Source organism: Aristolochia californica, unplaced genomic scaffold, assembly GCF_029961685.1.
Source record: "Aristolochia californica isolate CCGP_79_NKW_82.1479 unplaced genomic scaffold, dmAriCali1.0.hap1 SCAF_11, whole genome shotgun sequence".
Classification (NCBI taxonomy): Eukaryota; Viridiplantae; Streptophyta; class Magnoliopsida; order Piperales; family Aristolochiaceae; genus Aristolochia; species Aristolochia californica.
Genome location: NW_027181782.1, coordinates 14488076 through 14500157, shown reverse-complemented (window position 1 = coordinate 14500157; position 12082 = coordinate 14488076). Strand labels below are relative to the sequence as shown.

At 37.9% G+C, this 12082-nt stretch overlaps 1 protein-coding gene across 1 annotated transcript in view; it reads left to right on the top strand.

Annotated features, from left to right (window-relative positions):
* Window positions 1–317: 317 nt before the first annotated feature.
* The window catches only part of LOC137944647 (protein transport protein SEC23 D-like), an 81070-nt gene continuing 69305 nt past the window's right edge, over window positions 318–12082 (top strand). Inside the window, 7 exon segments of the mRNA XM_068790353.1 lie at window positions 318–746; window positions 749–832; window positions 984–1084; window positions 1086–1157; window positions 1284–1470; window positions 2563–2708; window positions 2818–2972. Of these exon segments, the coding sequence (XP_068646454.1) occupies window positions 407–746; window positions 749–832; window positions 984–1084; window positions 1086–1157; window positions 1284–1470; window positions 2563–2708; window positions 2818–2972 (1085 nt within the window). The 5' untranslated portion in view covers window positions 318–406.

Here is a 12082-nt window from a genome sequence, read left to right as displayed (position 1 = left end):
TTCGGGTTCTCAAAACCCGACCCATGCTTTCGCCTCTGAATTAACCCGTTTTTTCTTTGGCCGGACTAGCTCAAACGGCGTTTATAATATCGCTGGTTTATACGAATCGAGGCAAGCAGGGTACGAAGTCTGTGTGTTTTTTTTCTCCCTCATTATTTGGGTTTTTATCGACCTCGCGACTCTGCAACTCTGCTGCTGTCTTCTCGTCGATGGCGGTTAGGGCGACAGTATCTCGTTTCCCGACCGATCCCGATGCACAGGAAGCCTCCGGCCTTCCTTGGGGAGTCACCGTTTCCCCATTTTCTCCAGTTGACGAGCTTGGTAACCCCCCTGTTTCCGGGTCCAACGGTAACCTTGTTCCTAGCTGCGATTAGGGCGACAGTATCTCGTTTCCCGACCGATCCCGATGCACAGGAAGCCTCCTGCCTTCCTTGGGGAGTCACCGTTTCCCCATTTTCTCCAGTTGACGAGCTTGGTAACCCCCCTGTTTCCGGGTCCAACGGTAACCTTGTTCCTCGCTGCGATTAGGGCGACAGTATCTCGTTTCCCGACCGATCCCGATGCACAGGAAGCCTCCGGCCTTCCTTGGGGAGTCACCGTTTCCCCATTTTCTCCAGTTGACGAGCTTGGTAACCCCCCTGTTTCCGGGTCCAACGGTAACCTTGTTCCTCGCTGCGATAATTGCTGGGCGTATTTCAATTCCTACTGCGAGCTTGAACAATGGGCTTGGACTTGTGCTCTTCCTAGTTTTTTGTTGTACTTCTGAACATAAATGCAGCATCTGAGGAGTTTTTGGAGTTGATCAAAAGTGCGCTACTGGCTGCTTTAGAAGGTGGGCAATTGTTTATCTCAGTATTGGCCTTCATAAGGTGATCAATATTTTAGAAGATCACCCTCAGCTTTTCACACATTTGTGGTTGCATTGGTAATTATTATTCTTGTTATGATAATGTTTTAATACCAATTACCTTTTACATTTGCAGCACTTGGGCCGGGTTCTCTGTTTGGGCTTGTTACATTCAGTCATAAGATAGGCTTATACGATGTGCAAGGACCCATACCAGTTGTCAAAAATGTCTTTATTCCCCCCAGATACAGATGCTTCATTGCCCTTTGAGCTTGAAGATGCCATGCCATTGTTTTCTTTCTTGGCTCCTGTATGTTTATGATGGACAATGTCAACATACCCTTGACTTCAAATTGTTAAAAAAAAAGAATCTCTACCAACACTACAATCAATTGGAAAATGGATTTTAGCGAAGGTTTGGTTCATTCTCCAACAGGTAGATACTTCCAAAGACCGAATAGCTGCAGCCTTGGAAACACTGAAACCTACAACTTCATGGGAAAGAACTATAGCTGCTGGACAAGGACTTGATGGTATATTATTAGGTGGCAGAGGTTTTGGAGCTGCAATGGAGGCTCTAATTAACTACCTTGGATCAGAATACGGAAATACATTTGCACTGGGTATGGTAAAGTCCAATTCTTACTTCCCTGTGCTTCTTTTACATTATCATGGACCAAAATAAATTAACATATGTTTCTTTTATAGTCATCTTTGTTCTAACTATTTAGTGATGTTTGTTGAAAATCAAGTAAATGCATATAACCTGTAAATGGATTTACAGAATGACATTTTGTTTCTTAGGAAGTGGTCTTGAATTGCAAAGCCTCCATCCTCGGATGAGAAAAGGCTTCTGATTCCCATTGAGGATGGAGCAGTGCTATGAGGAAATTTCGGTTAATCTTTCAACTTATTGACATCTAGTGGCACCAGATTTAGATCATCAAACATTCTTGCAGTTACTGCCACCAAAGTGTGTCATCCATGTTTGATGACTTCCTCTTTTCCATGCACAAGATATATCTGGTTCTGTTTTCCTTATGGGTAGACTTATTCTTTCAACTAAAATCTATCATTAACTTTTTTCTAATAAAATCTTTTTCATTATTGAAAAAATGGCCTGTACCCCTTATTGCTGGATGCTCTCTCTTTAAAAAAGTTGAGTGTTTTCATTGTTCTTTTCCCATTGATGTTCATTAGTCATATGCATGCAACTTATTGTGAGGGATAAATCTGGAGAGTCATTCCTTGTTTTTCTATTCGTATTTTTGAAGATTTCTGCTTTGAATCTAGGATTGTCTTTATCCCTCACTATGAAAAGTATATGTTAATTCTATTAATTATGTCTTGTGAAACCATAATGGCTGGAAATGAGCTAAATGTTGCCAATTGAAAGAATTGGTTTTTCAATGGTTGATTATCAGTTTCCTGGAAAAGCACTGGTCACAATTTTTTTGGATACTTCCTCTTACCAGGTAATAACATGTTCTTTTCCTTGGGTGAAGTGTTTCCTCTCAAGGGCGACAATAGGGGCCTGGAAGAATATCTTGTCTCAATTTACCTTTCTGAATTTTGTTTTCTTAAAATTGACTGTACTAATTGTATTAGTATTTATAAACATTCGTTTATTGGTTATGTGGCTCCAAAATCGACTGCATTAGTGATTATCAGCATTTGTTTATTAGATATTTATGTGGGTCAAAAATTGATTGCAGCTAGGGTTTTTACATTTTTGTCTGGTCCTCCTGATTATGGAGCCAGTCAATTAGATACAAGGCGTTATGGTGAGCAATATGCCAGTAAAGGAGAGGATGCAGACTGTGCACTGCTTCCTGAGCAGACACCCTTCTACAAAGAACTGGTAAATTGCCTTATGCCTTATGCCTCTATATACAACCAAGTGCTGAAATGGTTGAGTTTTGTAGAATCTACAGACCTTTGGAAAAATAACCCATGATGACTTTGCACAGGCAGCTGTTGCTGTTCAATCGGGGGTTTGTGTGGACATATTTGCTGTTACCAATGAATATACAGACTTAGCTTCATTAAAATTCCTTAGCATCGAGAGTGGCGGCTCACTGTTTCTGTACTCTAATACTGATGACTCTACACTTCCTCAGGACATGTAAGTTGATTTGCTTATATCCATCATTTTGAGAAATCATACTTTTTTTTTTGTTGTGAATGAACGTGGAATCACTTTTTTTGAATGATTGAAGAATGACATTTTTTTTGAAATGATGTAGAATGACATTAACTGTTCATCTGCATTGAAGAGTAAAATTCACTCTTAATTACTCAGAAAATATTTTTTTAATAGGGATCATTTTTTTTTAAATCGATTTTGGTGAGATGATTTGGCCTGCTCATTCATTCATGGGGTGCCATACTGTGAAAAGATCATGCTTGTAATGTTAGAGCATAGGTGTTGCATGGGTTCAGTTATGCAGTGGAAAGTTGAATTTACTTTTACCTGTGTCGGCCTAGTTGCGTCCTCGGGATAACCCACACTAGTCAGCCTCCCTTGCATACAAATAGTTGGCACACGATAAACCTTTTCTCATATACACAAATCTGTCTACATACAAGATATTCGAGTGCTCCTTTGAGTCTCTTTGTCAATGTCTGATTGATTAACACTCATCCAGCCCCCCTATATGTAGTTGGGGAAATTGCTGGCCACATGCCCCTTCGAATGGTCATGTGCTTCTTGGCGCATGCCTCCTCATGTACAACTGCCCCAGCTAACACCCCATGACCCACGTGACTAGAAACCGTTTAGGAACCATTATAAGCTGAATTTTGATGGTAGCGCCTTTGGGAACCCGGGTTTGGATGATTTTGGTGGGGTGATTTTTGATCCGGGGCGGCACTGCCATACTCTCTTACTGTGGCCCTCTCGGAATTGCTGACTCGACCATTGCTGAGCTCTCTGGTCTCCTTCACGGCTTGTGTATTTTTAAGGATCGCTTTAGTGGTCTCCTTATCATGGAGGGAGACTCCAAGGTCGTCATCGGATGGTGCTCCACCTCATCCTTCCCCCGTGGCATCACTGGCAGATTTTTTTTGATATTTTGGATATTGTATCCACCATTTCTTGTACTTTGTCTCATATACTTAGATCAGCCATTTCGGTTGCTGATTTGTGTGCCTAGGTCCCCCCTTTAATATCTTATTGTTAGGGGAGGTCTCCCTTGATGTATCTTCCCTTTCTTTGAAATAAGTTTATCATCATTAAAAAAAAAGTTGGCTGCCACTAATCTGACTTGCCTCCATGCCTTGGTGTTCAGGCACTAGTCCGTATGTGCCCAGCCTATACGTGCAGTGCCTAGGGGTGGCATCGAGTCGAGTCGAGCCGAGTTTGAATCTGCATATGTTCAAGTTGGGCTTGATTTAAATACTTCGAACTCAAGCTAGAGCCGAGCCCAGCCTTAAGCTTAAAATTGGAATTGAGCTTGAGCAGGGTTCAAGCTCCAACCTACATTTAAAACTTTGCATAAAATACAAGTCAAATAAACTGTGCATAAAATTATGCATAAATTTTACTTAAAATTGGGCATGACCTTTGTACATAAACTCTGCATAAAATTGTCTATAAATTTTGCATAAAATTGTTTATAAACACTGCATAATATTATGCCAATGGGACTAGTATAAAAACATGACCTATATACAAAATGTGACTTTCATATACATTTCCCACTATCTTGAGCCTAGCCAAACTCGAACCTGTATATGTTCGAGCTTTGCTTGATTTGAATACTTTGAACTTGAGTTCGAGCTCAAGCTTAGCTTTGAGACTAAAATTGGAATCGAGCTCAAGCCCAAGAATTTTAACCAAATTTGAGCTCAAGCTCGAGTCGGGTTTGAACTTTAACCTACATTTAAAACTTTCCATAAAATACATATTTAATATTAAGTTCAAAGAATCCTAAAAGTATGGAAAACAAATAGAGATAATCTTGCATATCAGAGTTATTAAGAAACAAAATATGACTAGATCTATAACTCATAAAGGATCTCAAAATAATTTGTATTGCATAAATTCTGTACTACATTGCATGGAGAGAATAAGGATGAAGGAGATCAAATGGGAGAAATGAGCTTACCTGTGGCTGACATATATTCTGTGACTTTCGTCTGCAACGCCCAGGTCAGCAATGTCTAAATGCGGTTGTGCGATGAAGAGATTGATAGCGCTGAAGATGGAACATGGCGGAAATAGGTTGAGGAAGGACTGAAATACGAAACTTCCGTAAAAATCTGAGCATGCATATTACTAGTGGTTGGTAATATGCATGCTCTCTTTTCTTTTCTTTTCCATTTTCCTTGTGCATCCAAACAAGAGAAACCACATTTTTCTTTTTTTTCTCTCTTATTTTTCATGGGCATCCAAACAAGAGAATCGATCTTTTAGTCCCATTCCTCTTCTTGGGTAAATCTTCCTCAACGTCCGTCATTTTTGAATAACTGGTGCGCCCAACACTGTCAATAATACCATACGGTTTGACATTGTGCACAGCCCCTTTAGGGAAAAACCTCGCGGAAGGGAGCCAGTCCTGGTTATGAAAAAGCTGAGTCTCATCCCGCTCCGACCACAGATCGTTGCCTCCAGAAAATTGAGACCTGTTAGCCAAAACCTTCAATTGCTCGTCGGCTTTGATGGAAAAGAGAGTTGGGGCTCGCTCAAGCTTAGAAACTGCGGCTCTAAGTTCTGCCCTCTGCCTCATTTCGTAAATCTGGCACTCACGGCAAAGACGGGCCTTTAGGAGTTGTTTGGCTTTTGTGGCCTGCATCCGCTTCCACTGTCATTTCGAGACTCCGCCGAGGTAGGTACAAGGCCCCCCACCCAGTTTGTCACGAGGTCAGATGAGCCTAAACTCACTTAGGCTAGTGGAACTCCAACTCCCGTGATGGCCTACCTTCAATTCGTCAATGGTAGTACAACCTCTCACCCCTTAGATCAACGTTGCAAACTCCTTCCTCTCAAATGAAACACGAGCAATGAAAAGATAGAAAGACAATGGAATAGGAAGAGAAAGTAACCTTGTATTAATATTAGAGAAGATTACAAGGAGTGGCCGTCCAAGGTGGAAGGCCAGCACTCTACAAAAACTCTCCCTCTCGTCTATGCTGAAAGAATCTACAAGGGTTGAATGCCTTGGTATTTACAGGCTTCAACCCCTCCCTTCTCTCATGCTTCCGTCCAATGAGAGCAGAGATCCTCCCTTATCAAATCTCCTTGATTTGATCCTCCATTCAAATCCTTGATTTGCTCCTTTTTCTTAAAATTCGTTTTACCATTGTTATTTTCCTTAGACACTTTGTTAGCCGAATCATTCTTTCTCTCATATTCGGTTAACTTTTTAGCAGTAGATAAAACTGAAGCTAATGTCTTTACTTCCCGTCTTCTCAATTCTTGCTCAGCCCACGAGAAGTAAAGACATTAGCTTCAGCTTTATCTACTGCTGAAAAGTTAACCGAATATGAGAGAAAGAATTATTTGGCTAACAAAGTGCCTAAGAAAAATAACAATGGTATAACGAATTTTAAGAAGAAGGAGAAAGGGGAGAAGAAGTCATGGGCAAAGGACGCCAAGGCTAGGCCGGAAGAGAAGAAACGAGGGGACAAACAGAAAAAGAAGGTCCATTGTTTCATATGCGAGGGATTGTCTTAGAAAGAGGTATACAATACTAAATTGGAAATTATGGCCAGAAAAATAGAAAACTGTGAGGCAGGAATAACTCTTCTCAAACATAGATTAGATACAATAGAAAAAGATTCTTATGATGGTATCACTGTAGGATTAGAAGAACCAGAAACTTCCTACGTATGTAACCAAGATAAATTTTTTTCCAGTATCCTTGTTAGAGCAAAGATTATTTTCCCGAACAAACAATCCCTCGTGTTAGATGCTTTAGTAGATTCCGGCTGTACCAAATGTATTATCCATAGAAGATTAGTTCCTCCTCAGTTCCTTAAGAAAACCAATAAATAAGTGTTTAACCAATAGGTAGAAGGTACCTATAACCCATATACAACCTATTTTGATGAAGGCAAAATCCAGTTCTTTACCAACTGTTCAACTTTTTCTGGATCTTATCCTTGACCTTTAACATGGGTTAGAGATCTCAAACTCAAAGTAGACTTTATTTTAGGTCTTAATTTTATTCTTCATAACAATGGTTCTCTTTACTCCTTGTTTGCAATGTCCTTTTTACAACTATCTTTATAATTAATGTTCTGTCTTTTAGGGCAAGTGTTGGCTAAGTGTTCTGTCTGACAGAACATTAAAAGATAGAAGTGTTTTTGGAACTTCCTTCTGGAAGTTTTTACAACTATCTTTTCCTTCTCTTACGATTGCTTTCATGCTTATACTTTTCATAATATTAGGCATTGTTCTTGTTACCTTAATACTTACTGCTTTTATTGTGTGTTGAGTATTTTCGTTTTTGTTCATATTTACTACTTTATTTTAAGACGTCATTACAGAAAGGTATATAAGGCTGGAAACTACTGGGTGAGGGCTAAGCCCTGACAAACGCCTCTGCCTCAGTTGAGCCAAGCGTTGCTCTCGGTTGTCACAACACCGCTGTACCTTTTTATGTATATTTGGTTAATTAATAAGATAATAAAACAGTTTTTGAGATTTGTTTTGCGAATATTACCTATATATTACTTATACTTAGGATTATTATATAATACCTTAAGAGATTATTGTGCAATATCATAGGAACTTATAGCAACATATTGTTCTTGGTAATAATAGCATTAGAATTATTTGGATATTTTATATTTCTCCCATAACAAGTAGATAATCTTTTAGCCTCTGATATATTCTTATTCCTTAATATTTTAGCCAGAATCATAGATAGTACCTTAGATACATGATTTTTATCTTTGTAGCTTTAACAATAGTCTTTTGTAATTTAGTTATCTTTAGTTTTGTCTGATTTACCTTATTTTTATATTCATACAGAAGATTTGTAGAGACTCCTAGGCAAATATTTATACCTAGAAGACAAGTAATTAGAAGAACCCCAAATAATTCACCTCTAAATACTCCAAATTAAAGCAGATTATAGTAGTACCCCTCCGAATTGGTATCTATAGGATGGGAGGGAGGGAGGCTAAGTGTTTTGACAGAACATTAAAGACAAAAGCGTTTTAGGAACTACCTTCTGGCTAAGTGTTCTGACAGAACATTAAAAGACAAAAGCGTTTTAGGAACTACCTTCTGCAAGTTTTTACAACTATCTTTTCTTTCTCTTACGATTGCTTTCATGCTTATACTATTCATAATATTAGGCATCGTTCTTGTTACCTTAATACTTACTGCTTTTATTGTGTGTTGAGTATTTTCGTTTTTGTTCATATTTAATACTTTATATTCAGACGTTATTACAGAAAGGTATATAAGGCTGGAAACTAACAAATGCCTCTGCCTCAGTTGAGCCAAGCGTTGCTCTCGGTTGTCACAACGTCGCTGTACCTTTTTATGTATATTTTGTTAATTAATAAGATAATAAAACAGTTTTTGAGATTTGTATTGCGAATATTACCTATATATTACTTATACTTAGGATTATTATATAATACCTCAAGAGATTATTGTGCAATATCATAGGAACTTATAGCTACATATTGTTCTTGGTAATAATAGCATTAGAATTATTTGGATATTTTATATTTCTCCCAGAACAAGTAGATAATCTTTTAGCCTCTGATATATTCTTATTCCTTAATATTTTAGCCAGAATCATAGATAATACCTTAGATACATGATTTTTATCTTTATAGCTTTAACAATAGTCTTTTGTAATTTAGTTATCTTTAGTTTTGTCTGTTTTACCTTATCTTTATATTCATACAGAAGATTTTTAGAGACTCCTAGGCCAATATTTATACCTAGAAGACAAGTAATTAGAAGAACCCCAAATAATTCACCTCAAAATACTCCAGATTAAAGCAGATTATAGTAGTACCCCTCCGAATTGGTATCTACAAGGAGGGAGGGAGGGAGGCTAAGTGTTTTGACAGAACATTAAAAGACAGAAGCGTTTTAGGAACTACCTTCTGGCTAAGTGTTCTGACAAAACTTTAAAAGACAGAAGTCTTTTAGGAACTACCTTCTGGAAGTTTTTACAACTATCTTTTCCTTCTCTTCAGATTGCTTTCATGCTTATACTTTTCATAATATTACGCATCGTTCTTGTTACCTTAATACTTATTGCTTTTATTGTGTGTTGAGTATTTTCGTTTTTGTTCATATTTACTACTTTATTTTAAGACGTTATTTCAGAAAGGTATATAAGGCTGGAAACTACTGGGTGAGGGCTAATCCCTGACAAATGCCTTTGCCTCAGTTGAGCCAAGCGTTGCTCTTGGTTGTCACAACGCTGCTGTACCTTTTTATGTATATTTTGTTAATTAATAAGATAATAAAACAGTTTTTGAGATTTGTTTTGCGAATATTACCTATATATTACTTATACTTAGGATTATTATATAATACCTCAAGAGATTATTGTGCAATATCATAGGAACTTATAGCTACATATTGTTCTTGGTAATAATAGCATTAGAATTATTTGGATATTTTATATTTCTCCCAGAACAAGTAGATAATATTTTAGCCTCTGATATATTTTTATTCCTTAATATTTTGGCCTGAATCATAGATAGAACCTTAGATACATGATTTTTATCATTATAGCTTTAACAATAGTCTTTTGTAATTTAGTTATCTTTAGTTTTATCTGTTTTACCTTATCTTTATATTCATACAGAAGATTTGTAAAGACTCCTAGGCAAATATTTATACCTAGAAGACATCTAATTAGAAGAACCCCAAATAAATCACCTCTAAATACTCCAGATTAAAGCCGATTAAAGTAGTACCCCGCGGGAGGGAGGGAGGAAGGGAGGCTAAGTGTTCTGTCTGACAGAACATTAAAAAAGACAAAAGCGTTTTGGAACTATCTTCTGGAAGTTTTTACAACTATCTTTTCTTTCTCTTACGATTGCTTTCTTGCTTATACTTTTCATAATATTAGACATCGTTCTTCTTACCTTAATACTTACTGCTTTTATTGTGTGTTGAGTATTTTTCGTTTTTGTTCATATTTACTACTTTATTTTAAGATGTTATTACAGAAAGGTATATAAGGCAGGAAACTACTGGGTGAGGGCTAAGCCCTCACAAACGCCTCTGCCTCAGTTGAGCCAAGCGTTGCTCTCGGTTGTCACAACGCCGCTGTACCTTTTTATGTATATTTGTTGAGAGGCTTGAGAAGCGTCTGGCTTCTTGGAAAGGAAAATTTTTATCCAAAGCTGGTAAACTGGTTCTAATTAAATCATGCCTTCATGGAATACCTTCCTATTTCTTATCTTTGTACAATTGTCCAGCTTCTATTCGGGATAGAATTGAATTTTTGAAAAGAAGATTTTTATGGGATGGGCCAAATGGGGAAAAAAAGGTTAATCTTGTAAAATGGGTTGATGTTTGTAAACCAATTGTAATGGGGGGCCTCGGGATTCGTGACGTTGCTACCACCAACAAGTCTCTGCTACTAAAGTGGGTTTGGAAGTACAACATGCAACCCAATCTACTGTGGCGCCGAATGGTTGCAAGTAAATCAGGAAAAGAGAGAGGTTGGTGGACGGAGGGGGGAAGATTTTACAAGTTATCCCCTGTTTGGAAGAAAATTGCCAAACTCTTACCTTGCTTCAAAGCCGCCGTTAAATGCTATATTGGAAGTGGTGAAAATACTCTTTTCTGGTCCGATTGGTGGATCGGGACTAGTTCCTTAGAGGAAAGTTATCCTCTTTTATTCCAGCTGTCAAGATCTCGAAGTTCAATGATTTCTGACCATTGGCAGTCCTCGGGTGGGTGGAATCTTCATCTCAGACGGGCATTAAATGACTCTGAAACTGTTGAAGCAACTGGCCTGATCAATTTACTTTCTGGTGTGGCCTTAAAAAATTCTTCCGATATCCTCATCTGGACACCCAACAAACAAGGTATGTTCTCTTCAGCCTCAACGTACCATCATTTGATTTCCTACCATCCTCTTCACGCAGAACATCCTGTTACTTTTGCTTGGTCGCTCCCGATTCCTCCTCGCATCAAATTTTTCATCTGGACGGTATGTCTTAAAAAAATTTTAACTTCTGACGCTTTGCAAAGACGAGGCATTAATATTCCCAATCCAGAATGCCCATTTTGCAACACATCTCCTGAAACAGCAGATCATACGCTTTTGCATTGCGAATATGCTCATAAGATTTGGACCGAATTAATGGACAAGATCGGTTTATTATATTGCCCTTCGCAAGATTTGCTAAACACTATTTATACTTTGGTTAGCTCCCATCTTCCGAAGTTAGGGAAAATCTTAATATCTTGTTGTGTTGGACACATTGTGTGGAATTTATGGAAAGAAAGAAATAATCGCAAATTCAATCAGAAATCTATTCCTCGGAATATTCTCTGTGATCAGATAGTCGGTCAAGTTAGCTCTTGGGTTCTCCTTCGCAAAGAATTCTGTGATCTAAGAGCAACAAATATGAGGGAAAATTGGAGAAATGTTGCGAAAATGTCTCTTATTTCGAAGGCTCCTATTATGATAGAATGGACTAGACCTCCTCCTGGACACTTTAAATTAAATTTTGATGGAAGTGCTTTCGGTTGTCCGGGCCCAGCCGGATTTGGTGGAGTAATTCACGATGATCAAGCAAATCTTCTCTACACTTATGCGGGTCCAATTGGAGTATCAGACTCTACTTGTGCGGAATTACATGGCTTGCTCAACGGGCTGAAACTCTTCAAACAAAAAAAGGACGGTGCTCTCTTGATTGAAGGGGATTCTCAAGTTATTATAAATTGGTGCTCCAAGCCTTCAAAACCTCCTTGGCGTCATTGGAAGATTTATGATGAAATCTGTAATTTAACTTCTGATTTATTATGTACTTGGAAACATGTACCAAGATCTGCTAATCATTTAGCCGATGTTCAAGCTAAAAAAGGCGTTACCCTCCAACATCTTGTTGTGGAGGAAATGTCTTTTTAGTTTTTTAGTTTGTATTTTATCTCTTTTGAATACATTTACAACTTTTCTCAAAAAAAAAATAAGATAATAAAACAGTTTTTGAGATTTGTTTTGCGAATATTACCTATATATTACTTATACTTAGGATCATTATATAATACCTTAAGAGATTATTGTGCAATAT